At 48.5% G+C, this 16,718-nt stretch overlaps 2 protein-coding genes across 4 annotated transcripts in view; one reads left to right on the plus strand and one right to left on the minus strand.

The window, feature by feature from the left end:
- The first annotated feature begins 4,791 nt into the window (after window positions 1–4,791).
- YARS2 (tyrosyl-tRNA synthetase 2, mitochondrial) lies at window positions 4,792–11,523 on the plus strand. Its single transcript, XM_004676524.2, has 5 exons — window positions 4,792–5,564; window positions 6,296–6,463; window positions 7,823–7,978; window positions 9,640–9,810; window positions 10,627–11,523. Exons 1-5 carry the CDS (start codon window positions 4,792–4,794, stop codon window positions 10,784–10,786), a joined length of 1,428 nt encoding a protein of 475 aa, XP_004676581.1. The 3' UTR covers window positions 10,787–11,523.
- A 106-nt stretch (window positions 11,524–11,629) lies between these two features.
- DNM1L (dynamin 1-like) overlaps window positions 11,630–16,718 on the minus strand; it is a 54,149-nt gene continuing 49,060 nt past the window's right edge. The window contains exons 15-21 of one of the 3 annotated variants that reach the window (XM_004675927.2): window positions 16,346–16,396; window positions 15,688–15,765; window positions 15,345–15,377; window positions 13,869–14,045; window positions 13,674–13,783; window positions 13,408–13,567; window positions 11,630–13,228 (exon numbers count right to left, since the gene is read on the minus strand). In XM_004675927.2, the coding sequence (XP_004675984.1) occupies window positions 13,172–13,228; window positions 13,408–13,567; window positions 13,674–13,783; window positions 13,869–14,045; window positions 15,345–15,377; window positions 15,688–15,765; window positions 16,346–16,396 (666 nt within the window). In that variant the 3' untranslated portion in view covers window positions 11,630–13,171. The remainder of the gene's footprint in view (window positions 13,229–13,407; window positions 13,568–13,673; window positions 13,784–13,868; window positions 14,046–15,344; window positions 15,378–15,687; window positions 15,766–16,345; window positions 16,397–16,718) is intronic. The other 2 variants (XM_012720261.1, XM_004675930.2) reach the window with 2 other exon arrangements.

Below are 16,718 nucleotides of genomic sequence, written 5' to 3' on the forward strand. Positions count from 1 at the left end.
ACCACCTACTTCTCAAGTCAAGAGGATAAAGGTCTGACACTTCACCTAGACATGGGGATGCATTCCTTTCTCAGTACTGTGCACGTGACACAGCCCTCCAGCTCAAGGCACCCCTGCCACCACCCACATCCTTCTCTGGTCTGTGTGTGTGACTGGTTTGGTCCATTTGCAGTTATGGCTGGTGTTATTTTCAGTGTCTTTATTCACTGGAAATCAGTTTTGGAGCTACTGGGTTCAGAGAGGGGTCCTTGGGTTCACTCTGGGAAAGGTTTCCCTTGCTCAGCCTTTCTGCCTCCTGTCTTTCTTCCTTGTGGCCTGGTCACAGAAATCGGGACAGAACAGGTTTCCCTAGAGCCTCCCTTTCAGTAGCACCGTCGAGTTTCCCAGGTGAATTTCTCCATGGGACAAAGACATTAATTGTACCCAAAAGGGCAGGTATGGTAAGAGGGAGAGAAGAAGAAAGGACACTTGCATGGACACAAGCGGGCAAAGAGGGCTGCCCAAGAGGGACAGGTTTGCTGAGAGAGGCCTGTGTGGGCAGCCTGGGGGGAGCTGCCCCTGCGGAGGGGGACCAGTGAGAAGCCCCCGTGTGGGCACAGGTCCAGGTGAGCAGGAGGCCGCTGTCCTTTGCCAGAGCAGAGATTGCCCTGAAAGGGTCTTCTCTTTCAGGGGTGCTCACTGCACGGAATTGTTAACTTTTGTTCATTTTGAACAAATGCAGAATTTGAAAAGGATCAGAGATTCCCTAATGGCCTCCATCTCCATGTCCCACCTCCGGCCTGTGCCTGTGATGATCTCTGTAACCTCTGACACTGGCTGTAGCCAATGTTGCTCAAGGATGGTTGTCTCTGTAGCTGGGTTAGCGACTGTGTGCATCCCTGTGCCTACTCCAGCACCGGCCTTGCGTGAACCAGGTTTCTGACCTCGTGGCACCTCCTTTCCAACTCTTCTATCCTTACCCTCCATCACCAACAGCAGAGCAGATGCTCAAAAGGCAGCATGGTGGTCCCGGGCAGAACCCGGAGGAGCGCCCTCCTGAGTGGGGACTCAGAGAGGGGGGGCTGCATGACGGGGCTGCGGGTGCCTGCCAAGTCCTGGGGAGTGTGGGCTGGAGAAGCTGGAAGAGAAGTGAGTTGAGACCCACTCGGCCTGGGATATGCACCTAGGACAGGCAGGGGCAGCAGAGCAGGGCCACCTGCTGCCCAGGGGCCTCTGTGCCCTGTGTGTGCTGGTGCCAGGTGCTGGGCTCCCAGCAGGGCGGGCCTGTGATGTCCCACAAGCTGTACCACAGCGAGGCCCAGGGGCAGGTGCAAGCGTGGTAGACACCTCAGGTGCACAATGCCCAGCAAGCCCCTCTGTCCACTCCCGGGGGGCCTTGACGGTGTTAATGCAGGAGGTCCTTGGGAGCGTGGGCATGGGGCTCCCTGGTTTCCATGCACAGCTCTGGGCACCCCAACCATGTCTTCCTGATGGCAGGATGTCATCACCCCTTTAGGGTAAGAGACTTAGTTAGGCTTCCGCACCACTCGACTCTGCCCTGCGTGTGCCGGTGCAAGGGGCGCAGCTCGCAGCCAATCCCTTCTGCAGATGAGGTCACCGCTCATGTTCCAGGAAAACTAAGAAACCCCAGTGGGGATGGTAAGGTAGTGATGGCCGCAGCAGTGCTCCTCAAACTCCCCACTGTCACATATCTGTCACCTCCATTTCCCCACAGCTCCTATTCTAGCCCCAGCCAGATGTCGTCTGTCATTTGGACATGTGCCTCTGGATGGAGCAAGAGGCAGCCACAAATCCCACTCACAAATCTTGACTCTCACTGCCTTCTGAAAATAATATAATCGCTTACATTTTGAAAACCATGTCATATAAATCAGGGACACTCCTCATTGACTATGTAGGTGGCTCTCTGTCACAGGAATGGGTGACAGCAAGATTGGTGCCTCTAGCTCAAGGTCAACCACCTCAAGAGTTACCACACTTGAAACAAACCACACATTCCAGAATTCCTTTAAATATGTCTTCACTTTGAAGCAATAAAAATCGCCGGAATCAGGTCAGGCACCTTTACTTCCCCCAGGTGTGAGTCATAGGGTGAGTCCCACACATATTTAGCCACACAGATAATTCCAAAGGTTTTAAAGACCCAGCTTCTATTACTCCAATCTTTTTTTTCCAGTTTATTTATACATACAAGATCTTGGGCACAGGCCAGATGTGCAGGAGTTGAGAGGATTCTCCAGAGTGGGGAACAGGCAGATGAACTGAAATCCACTGCTGAGGGGGAGCAGCAGGGTGAGACAGGAGAGGTTTGCTGTGCCATGTGGGTCAGCTCCCTTGCTGGGGATAAAACTTAGTCCTGCAGTAGCTGGAGACAGCTGATAGTCTTAACCCCTGCACCAACAGAGAAGCTCTATCATGCTAATCCTTTTTTTTTTTTTAAGATTGATTTATTTATTTATGCATACAATAACTGGGGTGTGAGGCAGAGGTACAGGAGGGGGTGTGTGCGAGAGGATTCACCAGAGATAGAATGGGGAGCAGAATAAGCAAATCTATTGAAATTCACTGCTGAGGGGAGCAGGCCTGCTGTACCGTGTGGGTGAACTCCCTGGCCAGGGATTGAATTTGTGCTTCAGTGGCTGCAGATAGCTTGGTAGAGCTGATACTTAATCCTTTGTGCCACCAGGGAGGCCCACTGTTTCTCTATTGTTAAGAACAAAAACCTCATCTTTCCTGTTTTACCAAGACAATTATAAACAACAAAAGAGTTGTTGCTGTCATTGAGTAACTGACAAGTGCCTCATCACACCTGTCACCTGTTCACTTAGTATGACCACACTCACAAAGACAGACTAAAAATCAAATCTGTTCTAAAGCCTTCTGATAAAGTCTAATCTCAGGTAGAAATCTACCATTTTTCATGATCCACAAGAGTTCTTTTAAACACAGGCCGCCAGGTAATGCTGGGACAGATACACACTTCTGCCAGAGGTAGGATTTACTTCAGTGACTAGTCAGACCGCACTATGAAGTCATACTTCCTGGTTAACATGACTAACATACTTTTAAAAGCCACAGGCATACTAGCCCACAGACAGTAAATATCAGAAACCTCAAGAATCAAAGATTGCCATTCAAAAAACGGGCAAATGCTCTTGTCTTTCAGGCACTAAATACAAAGCACCTTCTGGTGTGGGCACAGAACTTCCTGCTACACACACTGAAATCTGACCTGATCACACTGCATGAGGACTGGTTGTGAAGGACAATCTGAACACATTTCAAATGATAACAGGGCACACTGGCATTCTCTTCCACATTTGGGGTTATACTACACAGCCTGTTACGTACTCAGTCCTCTTCAAGTTACTACTTGGCAGTGAGAAACGTGATCCACTGACAATTAAACATGCATACATTAATTTGACAAACATGTCCTTTTGGTGGCTTCACAATGCCAGGGATGTTCTGGAACAGGACCAAGACCCTAATTCAGGACAAGGCACTCAGGCCCCAGCTGCTGATGGCCACAATCCTCTCCTGCCTCTCTGCAGGGCAAGTAGAATGCTCAGGCTTTTATAGCGCCAGACTTTGTGGCTATCACCTGCGGTCTTGAATGTAGAAGGTGCTTGGGAGCGTGAGCACAGGGCCAGAGGGCCTGATTGTGGACACCTGGGGCATGGTGTGGGCATGTGAGAGTGAGCACACCTGAGCCTTACCTGAGGCTGTAAGGGCGGTGTCACTCAGAGACAGAAAATGTGCATGGCTATGAGAGGAAGAGACCACAAGAAAAAAACCAGCGAGAGCCCAAACAGAAAGAGTGAAGATTAACTGGTGTCCAGAAGGCTTCCCTTTCCTGCCAGTCTGTGGGCTTCCTCACAACAGTTGGGGTAGGAAGAGCGTTAAAGCCTGGAATAATGCACAGAGCACCTGCTCTGTGCTTGCTGGCTCTCTCATCTTTCTCTCCAGGGTTCTCCTGCACGTAAGCACTGGTCAGTAACGGAGTAATAGGGTGATTGCTAAAGAAAATCCCAGCTTCAGAGGGACCGCCGAGGCCACTACTGCAAGTTGGCCCACCTCTGCTGCCCAGTTCTGCGTCCAGCCCCCTCATATGCCTTTCCTAAGAGTGAACGCCAACACTATTGCAGCAGCAGCAGCAACAGCAGACCAGCCTGCGTCCCAAGGAACTCCATCGAAGACTGTTCTTAAGTGGTCTTAGAAATCAGACTCTCAAACTGGATTTGGAGCTGATTGCCCCGCCAGCGCCTGCCAAATGAAAGCCCACGCACAAGCAGGGCATTGACAGCACCTGGCGCGCCTCAGCGACCCACTCACTAGCGGGAATCCACTTAGGCTCGAAGCTGGGCTGCAGTAACCCGTCAAAGGCAAAACAGGGCTTTCTGGCGCCATAGCTTGGGCACGAGTGCCACCCCTTGGCGCGGCCGGGCAGTGCGGGCCGCGGGCTCCGGTTCCCCGCGCACCTGCGAACCCCGTGGTCGCCCGAGCGGCCAGCTAACCTTCAGTGCCGGCTAGCACTGCCCGAAGCCTCAAAACCCTCTTTGAACATGGAAATCCAAAGGCGCGCTGGCTTTTGCGAGCGCGCCTGGGGTGCCAGGCGCCAGGACCCTCCCGCTCGGCTGCGAGGCCAACACGCGCGCCCCCTGGAGGCACTGGGGTCCCAAGAGGAGCGCCTAAAGGCGGGAGGTGGACGCGCCCGTCACCTAGTAGCTTACCGGCGGGCATGCGCAGAGAGGCTCCGGGGCCGATCCCGGCACGCCCTGCGCGCCTAAGATGGCTGCGCCCGTGTGGCGGAGTGCCTCTTGGCGCCGGTGGTCTACTGCGCGCCGCACCCTGGGGTTCTCGCCGCGTGAGGCCCACTCGAGCGCTAGGGGGGTATTGGTGACGCAGAAGGCGCGGGGACTGTTCAAGGACTTCTTCCCCGAGAAGGGCACGAAGGTGGAACTCCCCGAGCTCTTCGACCGCCGCTCGGCGGGCAGCGGCCCCCAGACCGTCTACTGCGGGTTCGACCCCACGGCCGACTCGCTGCACGTAGGGCATTTGCTAGCCCTGCTTGGGTTGTTCCACTTCCAGCGGGCCGGCCACAATGTGATCGCATTGGTCGGGGGTGCCACGGCGCGCCTGGGGGACCCGAGCGGCCGCACCAAGGAGCGCGAAGCGCTGGACGCTGATCGCGTGGGCAGCAACGCGCGCGCCCTGCGGCGCAGCCTGGAGGCCCTGGCCGCGCACCACCGCCAGCTCTTTGCCGACGGCCGCGCCTGGGGCAGCTTCACGGTGCTGGACAACGCGGACTGGTACAGCGAGCAGCACCTGGTGGACTTCCTGGCGGCTGCCGGCGGCCACTTCCGCATGGGAACGCTGCTCAGCCGGCAGAGCGTGCAGACGCGGCTCCGAAGCCCCGAGGGCATGAGCTTGGCCGAATTCTTCTACCAGGTGCTCCAGGCCTACGACTTTTACTACCTGTTCCAACGGTACGGTTGCCGAGTCCAACTAGGCGGGTCCGATCAGCTGGGCAACATCACATCGGGATATGAGTTCATCCACAAGTAAGTGCCTTTTGGGCTCGCGAACAATTCTGGACCGAGCTATGACACTCAGCCATTAATTCGGGATCCTGGGATGACGCCCTTCCTGAGATCCCATGTTGGTGATGTCCCGGTCACTGGGCTGCGATGATCTTAATGTAGGTGAGGAGCGTCCTAACCCTCCCCCACCCCCCATAGGAAAAGGACCTCCACTCGGACTCACACTCTGTCTTGGCAATTATTTCTGTTTGTGATTTCAAAAACTGCTTTTCTTTGTTTATAGCTGGGTCGTTTGAAAAGCCGTCACTTTAGCTCTGCATGTTTTGTGGAGTGGTAAAGCTGTTTGTTGGCGTCTTTTAAAAAAGTTTTCTCTTTAACGCTGAGTATGTGGGAAATAGTGTAGATTTGAATAGCATTTTCTTGAGGGAAGTGAGTGAACACACCTAGCCCAGGTGCTAGTCATTTTTAAAATCCCACCTTTAGTGCCTCCATTTATCTCCTACTTCGCCTAAATTTCTCTCCTCCACCCACCTTGCCCTTAAACAACCGCACTCCCTGGTTATGCTTCACCTCTCCCCGGCTGCTGCTTGGCGTCTCAACTTCCTTGCTCTTCAGAATGGCAGATGCCAGCTAGGAGTGCAGAGGCAGCAGGTTGGGAAGTTAGGGGGTGTTTCCAGGCAAAGGCCCGAATGCTCTGGAGTGCGCACCTGCTCCCACTGTGCTGCAGCTCTAAATAAGTTCTCTGTACCTAGGTTGACTGGAGAAGATGTTTTTGGAATCACTGTTCCCCTGATTACAAGCACATCTGGAGCAAAGCTGGGGAAGTCAGCTGGTAATGCCGTGTGGCTGAACAGGGAGAGGACGTCACCTTTTGAGTTGTATCAGTTCTTTGTCCGGCAGCAAGATGACTCTGTGGAAAGGTGAGTCAGCGCGCTGAGAAAACTGCATTCATAAACTTAAAATTTTTGCATTCTAATCTGTTGGCTTTATTTAGAACCTACATAAGGCAGAAACTGTTACAGGGTAGCCCAGAGTGGACTGGGCTGCCTGTCTGTGGGACCTCACCCATGTGCTCACAACTCAGTTACAGCAGGGACACACAAAAGGGTCAATTACGGGTTTATTTATAAAAGGGGAAAGGAATAGGAAACAACCCAGGGAAAGAGAGAGGGATACAAAGTAAGTGGAATACCTTACGGCTAGGCTGACTGAACGCACCAAGTCATGCAGTCAGGAGAGCTGCTTCCCGAGCCAGAGAGTGAGAGCGAGCGCAAGATGCAGTTGCACCCTATTTATCCCCCAAATGTTCCAGAATTCCTGTTAGCTCCACCCTTGGGTCCTCGCAGTTCTCTTCCTGGTACTGCTGGGAGTTGTAGTTTCCCCTACTGGAGTAGGGGATAGTGTCCAGAAAGCTGGGCTAGGGGGTGGAGTCCATAAGACTCTGCAGAGTTCCTTTAGGACATCCTTCCCCTTAACAAAACCATTTCCTCACAGAACCTTAGAATGTTAACTGTTGTAAACACTTATTGTTGCCTGTTTGCTAGAAATTTTGAGGCAACTCTGTGTTCTGTCACTCAGGAGGTGATCACTTGAGTTTTCTAGTTTTCTCCCCCTCCTTTCATCTTAAACTTGACTAATGCTTATTTTATGTTAGTCTTTCTTTCCTCACAGTATAACATGAAACACCTTTGGAAGATCCTCTTATTTATTTTTAAAAGATTTATTTATTTATGCATACAGACCTGGGGTATGGGGGGGGGGTGAGAGAACTCACCAGAGACAGAGCGGGATGCAGAACAGACAGATCTACTGAAATACACTGCAGATCTACTGAAATACAATGTCAGGAGAGGTCTGCCACCTCCGTGGCCAGGGATCCATCTTGTGCTGTAGTGGCTGTGGTAGATTCACAGTGCTGTGGTTTAACCCATTGTGCCATCAGGGAGGGCCTAGAAGATCCTTTTAAAAATGATTTTCCCTTTTATCACACTCTTAAACTCTTGGAAGAACAGGTGGATTGACTATAATCCGCTGATGAGGGGAGCAGCAGACGAGACTGAAGAGGTCTGTTGTGCCCTGTGTGTCAGCTCCCTGGCAGGAGATTGAGCTCAGGCCACATAGTGAGAGCACTTAAACTTAACTCCTAGGCCCCAGGGAAGCCCAAGATATTTGTGTTTTTGTTTTTTTTTAAGCAGTTAAGCCAAGCTGTTTCCTCTGAAAGTGAGGGAGCTAATTGTCGGGTCTGTACACAGCTCTGACTTGTTTGGTTTGTCCCAAAGGTACCTGAAACTCCTTACTTTCCTCCCCTTGCCTGAGATTGAGCACCTCATGCAGCTGCACGTCAAGGAGCCAGAGAAGCGGGGGCCCCAGAAGCGACTTGCTGCCGAAGTAACCAAGCTCGTACATGGCCAGGAGGGACTGGATTCTGCAAAAAGGTGCCCGTCGTGATAAAGATCACTCACTGGCATTTTGGTCTGTTCACCTCTTACTGATTGGCCACTAGAGTCTGCGTGATGCGGGGCAGGCCCAGCTTCTCCCCACTCGTGGCCAGCCTTGCCCTCTGGTGGCCAGAGTCACACTCAGAGCCCAGCGGTGACTTGTTCTACGTTTTGTTTTGCTTCTTTGTTTTCTTGGTTAGTTGTATTCTCCAAATCAGCGGGACCCTCTGTATCTTCTGACTTATTTCTTGAAATGGCTCCCCCGACTTTGTTTGCACTTCCTGAGTCTGCCTTTTTGTCTTTTCACATATTTTACTTTGTGTACTGTTTTATATCGCAGTCTGCTTTTTTCACTGGGTTAGGAATTTGTTTTTAATCAGCCGTCCCATTTCTGCCTGTGCCTAGCCTACTCCTCCTTGCTTACTGCAGAACTTTTCTGATGGGTTCCCCTTTTTTTCACCCTCCACCAGCTCCCCACCCACACCCGCCTGCCCCCCAACGCCCTCCACCCTCCCCAGCTTCGTAGTGTTGTGGTGTGTGAAGATGCTGGATGTAATTTCTGTTTTCGTGTATCTTCTTGGACTTGTTCGGCGCCCTAATATATGTTGTGGTGAGATGCTGCGTGTCACAGGGGAAAGGCAGTATACCCTGCTTTTGGGATGGGAAGCTCTGGAGATGTCCAGGGAATCCACCTGACCTCATACGCTGTTGCCTTTGTCCGGACGGTCTTCCTGTGTCTGGTGTGTAGACGTCTCTGACAGCGGTTGTGCTTTTGTTGCTGTTGTTTTAGGTCTGTCGACAGCTGTTCACACAACCAGGCTTGGTGTTGGGGTGCAGCTTTGTGTGGCTTGTTGATGTGGTGGGTGATGCTGACCAATTTGTTGACCCATCCTTGCACTTTGGTCACGGTGTTTGCCTCCTTTAATGCACCTCTGAGTTTGACTGCTGACATTTTGGTGAGCACTTTCACGTCAGCGCTCATCAGAAACCACTGTCTGTAGTTTCGTTCTTTTTCTGTGCTGTCCTTGTTTGGCTTGGGGTGGGGAGGGGGCGGTCAGCGTCTTGTTGGCCTGGTGTGATGTGTCTGGGCATGTTCCCATTTAATTTTTCTGGAGCTTAGAAAGAAAGGAAAGGTGTGAGCTTCTTGAAAGTCTGGGTGGAGTTCACCTGATTCGGCTTCTGCCCAGGCTTTTTTCTCGGGAAGCCTTTTGACTATTTCAGCTTCGTATTGGTCTGCTCAGGACCTCTGCTTCCTCCGGTGCAGTCGGGGGTGCCTGTATGAATCTGTAGATCTGTCCATTTCTCGGGTTGCCGTGTTTCCATATAGATGTTCCTAGCAGGACTTGCTGCCATTTGGCCTCTTGCATTTCATTGTTTATTTGGATTTTTGTTACTGTTCTTAGGGTTGGTCTGTGTTGCATTTGGCCTGGCTGCAGACTACAAGTTGTGGAGCCCTGTTGTCTGAGGGCTGCCTTTCACCCCTCACTCAGGTTGGCCAGGCGTGGCAGCCTGCACTTACTGGGCAGTGTCCCGCACTAAATGTAGCAGCGATGCAAGACAAATGCGGGTCTCAATACTTTTTCTGGGTGGGTGGCGCTCCCAGTGGTTTGGGTGCCAGGCTGGGCCCAGGTAGGTGTTCATGCTCTCTGTGCCCGCAGGTGCACCCAGGCCCTCTACCACAGCAGCGTGGACGCACTGGAAGGCATGTCTGATCAGGAGCTGAAAGAGCTGTTCAGAGAAGCCTCCTTTTCGGAACTGGTTCTCGACCCCGGCACGAGCATCCTCGACACATGCCGCAAAGCCAATGCCATCCCCGATGGTCCCCGCGGGTGAGGCTGCTTGGGGCTCAGCATCAGGCCACAGTGCACAGCTGTTTTGGGGTTTCCTGACCACACCTGCATAGCCTCTCCCAGCAGACGCCTGGTAGCCCCTGGATAGGACACTGAGGCTGTGCTGGAAACGTGCAGCACATTTCTGGGAGGTTGATTCCCCACCCCCCCGCCATGGACTGTTACACTGTGCACTTAAGACCTGGATCAGTCAAGGGAGCAGTGAGGAGAGCCCGAGTGGACACACCCAAGCATGCAGCCTTTCGCACTGCATTTTGGGAGGTTAGCAGGGCTGCCCATCTAATATACTAGTTGAACTTCTGAAAAAAAGCTTATGCTGTACTGGCTTGTTTGAAAAGTGTCGTGACTTTTCCAACAACCAAATAATTTAAGACTTTTATAAAACAACATTCCTCTTGAGAATGGCATTTAACTCAGGAATTGGCCAGAATACCTTTCTCAGCGATTTGGTATAGCAGGTAGTGAGATATTCCGCATAAGACACTTGTGTGGATGGTGTGGGGGAGCAAAAGCACAGCTGCAGTGACCCAGGCACTGACCTTATATGCCACCCAGATTTGTGGTCCCCAACATGTATGTTTACTTCACACATACTGAGGGATACCTCGCATCTGCTCCCCTAGTAGAGCTACATTAAAGGAGAAGGTGGTAGCTGATGCTATCAGAACAAACATTAAGCTGAGGCATCAGTCTAGATGGTTCCATTGGGGAATGGAATTGAAGCAAATGAATGGTGGTCTGTTTTCTGGTGGCAGCCACAAGGCTTGTCTAACTACTGGGCATTTCTATTTTTAGGTATCGGATGATAACAGAAGGTGGAGTCAGTATAAATCACAGACAAGTCACAAATCCAGACAGCGTTTTAGTTGTTGGACAGCATATTCTTAAGAATGGACTTTCATTACTCAAAATAGGAAAAAGGAATTTCTACATTATAAAATGGCTTCAGCTTTGATGCAGAATCCTGAGTGTCGATTGATCATTTATCCTGGAAATGTCTGGAAGGTTGGCTCTAGAAATAACTTCACCATGCACATCATCTGCCCAGTGTGAGTAACTTCCCGGCTTCTACAGGCTGATTAATAAGGTGTATGATGGGACAGTCCTGATGTACAAACATAACTGATTAAGGTTAATTGCTGTTTACACTTACACATTTCACAAAAGTCGTCCCTCCTACCCAACACTTCTGGCTCTTCCTTTACAGAGATGAGAAAGAGTGGGGGCATTTCATCTCCCACTGGGATCTCTGGCTCCCTGATCATGCTGGTAATGGCTTGTTCTGGTGCCCGCAAAGAAATGTGAAACCAATTTCAGAACCTTGTAAATCTCCAATTCTGTTGTTTGGGAGTAAATAGTTTTTGAAAGCGGCAAAGTTTCACTAAGCCACCATTGGTGTCACAAATTACAGAATAGTTCATTTTTAAAGAACAAAAACAGTTCTGTTTAGAAGGTTCCTAACTCAGTTTTTCCTTGCCTGTTTCCATATAATTAAATTTACATTCAGCATTGTCCTGTCAGGAGTTACTAAGGTGGCATTGTGTTATAAATGTGGAAACTCAATTAGGTATTAAATTTTAATTTTTGTTCCCAAGATTTCAGGTTGTCTAGTCATTAAAAATGGAGCTGTACCAACAACTCAAGGAATTAAAAGACTGACAGGAGAAAAGTCACAAAATTCTACAGTATGAGCTGTGTTGTTTGTTCCGAAGCAGATATAGATTTCAAAAACCTGGAGTTTACCTAATAAACCTTTCTCTGGGACTAAAGGTAGGAAAAATGAACTTACACATTGACATAGTTTTACATCAGTTTTATTTACACAGCAAGCACACACAGCTCCCCACACGTCAGCGACCAGCTCTACATCTCAGAGCATCTGTCGGCCTAGGGGCAGCTTTCTCACCCATGTCCCTTGCCTGCTTTTCTTTGTACAAGTGTGTAGCGCTAGCAAGTGCATCACCCCTAGTAGTAGGTCATTAAGAGCCAACAAATTTAATGTGAACTGTGTATGGTGTGTTGGGGGAAAGTGCACTGGAAGTTGTTTCCTTAAATTCAAAGAAGCAGGCACCGAGGCTGGGAGCAGGAGAGGCTACCTGGTGGCAGTGGTCTTAGTTTTCTAACCACCCTGTGCGTGCTAGCAGGACGGCATTAACAGCAGGCCAGACGGCGCTGCGTCCACCAACTGGACCTGGACTTTACACTCGGGGTCAGCTGCAGGTGGCGTTTCCCAACACGTGGCACCATCCAAAATCTCATTACTGAAAAATGCTAAGATTTGTCTGTGGTGCCATTTCTTTGACATGTTTTTTTGTTAGAGATGGAGGCTGATGCCTTAAGGAATTCAAGTTCTATCTTGAGATTTATATTGAGACTTATCTAGGGAGCTAACAAAACATGTGAACATGTACTTTTAACGCCAGTGAGCCTGAGCCACGAGGAGTGCGTCTATTCAGGTGTCCTGTAGTGAATGAGGCCCACTTGTGGGCGCGTAGCAAGAGTGACTGTCACCAACTAGTTAGTGTTGGGTGAGCCACACTTCATGATGGGCAAGATGCTTAAGTCCCACATCAGTGGAATAGGAAGCCAGTGCCCAATATAAAGATGTACCTGAATTATAATATTTGGAAACCAAAATGATTTTACTCAATAGAACCTCTAAAATCTAAAAGGAACTGGTCTTTATCGCCAAGTCTTACTAATCAAGTTAGATGGTTGCTTTTAACACAGGAAAATGTCAAACATGCTTTATGAAAGATGTTCTTGCTTTTAGTGCACCAGGGAAGGTGACCCCAGGGCTGCACATCCCAAACTTCGTGTCACTGCCAAGGATACAGCTCCTCGGGCTGTCAGCTTGTTTACCAGCATGTCAGAGGGCGCGGAGATGCTCACTGGATGGAGGTGAAGGACAGGTGCAACACGGCAACTAGCTCGAGGCTGCAGCCAGAGCAGGGGTGCATGCACTACAGACGCAGGTGTGGCCTTCCGGAAGCACCTGGCGGTGGCCTTCACACTATAAGTCACACGGGCATCTACCCGTGGGCAAACTGCTTGTACACGAGAACAGTAACAGCTGTTTTTCAGTTCAAATGAAACTGTCACAAGACAGATTTGATATGTCTGATATATACTGGGAAATTTTAAAAACAGCCATTTATTATTTGGATTAAATTTGTGATTGGTTCTGCAACAGAGTAAAATTTTCAGTTTATAGCCAGTCTTTACATGAGCAGATACCATTGCAATACACAAGAGTTCATAAATAAAATTCTACTCAAGTAGGAGTAACTAGCAAGGTCTGAGGTGCAAAGCTCAGTATCAATCACATACACAGTTCTCTTCACCAAAGGTGAGTCTCTCGGATCTCAGCAATAATTTGACTGGCTCCTTGTAATGCCTGCATTGAAAAAGAGAAAAAGCATAGAAGCTCATGAAGTTAGTGTGCCGAGGGGTCCAAGTGATGTGGGGCCCTGTGTATGCCAAGTGCTTGTAGAGAGCCCAGGTCAGAAACACACCCTGTCTAGAGGTTTTGCAGCTACATCCCAGGCATGAGCAGAACCCCGACTCCACAGATACCTTTAGCATGTCGGCAGCTTCTTTCCTGCGCTGGGCCATGTCCTCTGACTCAGTCAGGAGGTCGTCTAACAGGGAAGACTTGTAGAGCTGTCCCACCAGCTCACTCTGCAGTGTGTCTTTGACATGATTGACCAGAAAGTGCATCACCGCTTTTGGCACACTGCAGAACAAACCACCAGGTGACTGAGTTTTCCAAATAACACATATATTCCCAAAGGGGAAACCGGCCAACAGACATCCAGTCTGCTCTCACGCACAGCACTGACCTGTCTTGAATGTTCTTTCTGACGATAAGGAAATAAGATTTGATGAGTCGTTCGATGACCTCACAGTCTCGCTGTTCACGAGCAGAGAGTTTACGAGCCACGGGAACTGGCTGAATGGGGGGAACATATTTGTTAAATGTGGCCACAGGAACAACATTTAGAAGTTACTCAGTTCCTCATTAGTCTCCACCTCACCACATCCAGCAGATTCACAGCGTGACCTTTTTGTGGACTGGCTGGCATGATTGGAATTGGCTTTGATTTTTCCTCAGCTAGTAACTCTTCAGCTTTTGACGTTTTCAGCATCCCTCTCCAGTTTCCTGTCGTTGGTTCTTGAACAGCATCTCCTACTCCACCACCTCCAGATGTAACCTGAAAATAAACAGGTGTTCCAAAGCCTACAATGGCCCTAGCAGATCTAACATCAGCCACACAAAGACCACGTTTGTGGACAGTAACCAAGGTGACGAATAGCCAGTCTCCATCTGGAGTGTCATCTCCTCAGAGACCGGGTCAGCGGTGGTGGGTGTCTGCGCAGCCTCTAAAGTGTTTCAGCTACACTAGGCAAAGTGCTCCTTTTTCCTTTGTCACTTAACACCTTTCTTCTCTTCTACTTCTCTAATTAGATTGTGAACAAGTATAAGCTGCTCAGTAAAGACACCACAGCTGACATTCAGGTAATTTCTTTCAAGTGCCCTTAAAAACAGATGAGCTGGGATCTCAGCGCCCTATGGATTCGAATTCTCCACACTTTATTTCTAACAATTGACAAAACGGGAGGTGAAGGTAAAAGTGCCACCCTTGCGATGGTACGTGAGCTGCCTGCACTGTGGCACGGGACCTAAACACACAAGCTCTATGAAATTTGTTACTCTTACATCGATGGAAAATGTTTAAGAACAATAATTCATCAACATTTAGGAGATACTTCAAAATGTTCTCTTACAATTAAGAGATACCCAAAAGTTTATAGAAACAAAAATATTTGTTAATTTAACATGAGACAATCATTCTGAGTCAAAACACTGGTGAGATTTAGCCTAACGTGAAGGTGCAATGTATCCAATACAGGCGGCCACCTACACACTGAGTACACAGAGCCTGTTATGAACACAAACGAAACCTAAGGCACAAATGTGTTATGATGAATGAAAATAAGACTTAAGCAAAGATTCAGATGTTTCTCTTAAGATCTGAGCCCAACATGCTATGGAAAGACACTTATAGACATGAAGTTTTGGACCCTTTGTAGAAGTAAGGAGTTTTCAGTGATTCTTAATGAGAACTGACAAAGGACTGGCCCACGCCCAAGCTGTTTGAGGCATCCGAAGCTACTTATGAGAGGACCAGTGTGGACTGGACAGAAGCCTAAGGAAGCCACAGGAGTGTCTTGTCCGTCCTGCAGGACAGACTGCAGTGTGGTTAAGAGGACATTCCCACCAGTGGTGTTTTGGTAGGAAGGAAAATACCAAATTCAAAACTGTCCTTTCCAGGTAATGGGAAAAGCTGTTATTCTCTGAAGGTCAGTGTGAATCACTGCCATCTTAAAGAGGGTCATTTAGGCCAAGAGGAACATTAAAACAACATAGACAATGAGTCAGAAGTCACTGTACAGACTTTCAGTGAGAACCAGAGGTACCAGTAATTTCCATTCTGAAGTAAGACACTCACATTTTTAGTTTCTCTTCTGCTGTCCTGAATTAACTGTTAAAAGATATGTTAAAACATGCAGTTTAACAAGCAAAATTTAAATATCAGTGATATGAAATTCAAAAGTGCAGGGTATTTCCTTTTTTAAATTACTTTTTCTTTGTGTATCGTCTAGGTTGCAAGCAAAAGCATGTCAATTATTTAGGAAGTACACATTGTTACAGAATTTAAATTTCCACTAGATTAAAATGATTTGACCTTAGGACAATATCCTATATTAATCTGCTCTTCAGTGTATTGTCCAGATGATTCTATTGCATCAAACAACTAGGCATGCAGGCTTAGATGAAGAATCAGAACAGACCTTGCCATCAGCCTCAGCAGAAGCAGCAGGGGAGGGCTCCTGGGAGGCAGGTGCCAAAGCACTTGGAACTTTAGAGGACTAAAGGCAAAAATGCAGGGGAAAAAAAAATCAAGGATGCCAAAACGCACTCAAACATCATCTAAATGTGAATTTTTGCTCTCTATATCAGAACACATCATGAGAAACAAAAGTGATCACAGGATATAAGTCTGCCCAACTTCCTGTACTGCTGTACAGGTACTCAGAGAAACACCTGAGAAAAATACAAATGCAGAAACATTATTTGGCACTTACAAAGATATGTCTAATCTAGAACTAAAGGCAACAGATATTACCTACTCAAATATTTTAATATATGCAGCTAGAACAGGTGACTGAGTTCTGTTACATGATACTGTGTCTTCTCTCTCCAGAAAGTCTTACTATCAAGTCATTAGTCGTTTCAACTCATTCAGCAAAGGTGAAATGTCACTGTCAGTTTGCCACCTTGAATTTCCTGGAGTGTATCCAAAATACTACTTAAATTACTCCAAGCCTATTTTCTGTCAAACAGCTGCAATGGAGTAGTAAAAGATATTTCTAGAACTGAGCAATACTCTGAGGCTTACCCATCCATATTTACACTCTGAAATTTGCCTTTAAAACATTGTTTTTTTACCTTGTCTCTCGAGGTAGGTAATTCTCTTGCTAGTCTGTTTCTCCTTTGTTCCTATAAACACAAAACAAGGGAAACAAAAAAGTGACCTCTTGCTTTTCAAAAAACTGGAACAATTGCCTACCCCCGGCTGTGCGTTCAGAGAGACCAATCAGGAGGATACTGGCAAAGCAGAGGGCAGCTTATGGGGCAGGACCCACAGGCTGTCCATGAGGACGACCCAGGCTCAGGAACACACACGTAGTTGCTTTCCACAGACTACCTCCGTGCAAGGCACTAAGGGGACAGCATCTTCCCTACCCATTTCTGTCCTTAATCTTTATTTTCACCTCAGTCATTTGTATGTAGACATGTATAAGACAAGTAACAAAGAAAT

Source organism: Condylura cristata, unplaced genomic scaffold (genome assembly GCF_000260355.1).
Source record: "Condylura cristata isolate star-nosed mole 26May11 unplaced genomic scaffold, ConCri1.0 scaffold00004, whole genome shotgun sequence".
NCBI classification, from domain to species: domain Eukaryota; kingdom Metazoa; phylum Chordata; class Mammalia; order Eulipotyphla; family Talpidae; genus Condylura; species Condylura cristata.

Coding starts and splice junctions, on each gene's coding strand:
- YARS2 (XM_004676524.2), top strand. CDS start 4,792: ATGGCTGCGCCCGTGTGGCGGAGTGCCTCTTGGCGCCGGTGGTCTACT. Junction 6,464..7,822: donor CAAGATGACTCTGTGGAAAG/GTGAGTCAGCGC, acceptor TTTGTCCCAAAG/GTACCTGAAACTCCTTACTT. Junction 9,811..10,626: donor ATCCCCGATGGTCCCCGCGG/GTGAGGCTGCTT, acceptor TTCTATTTTTAG/GTATCGGATGATAACAGAAG.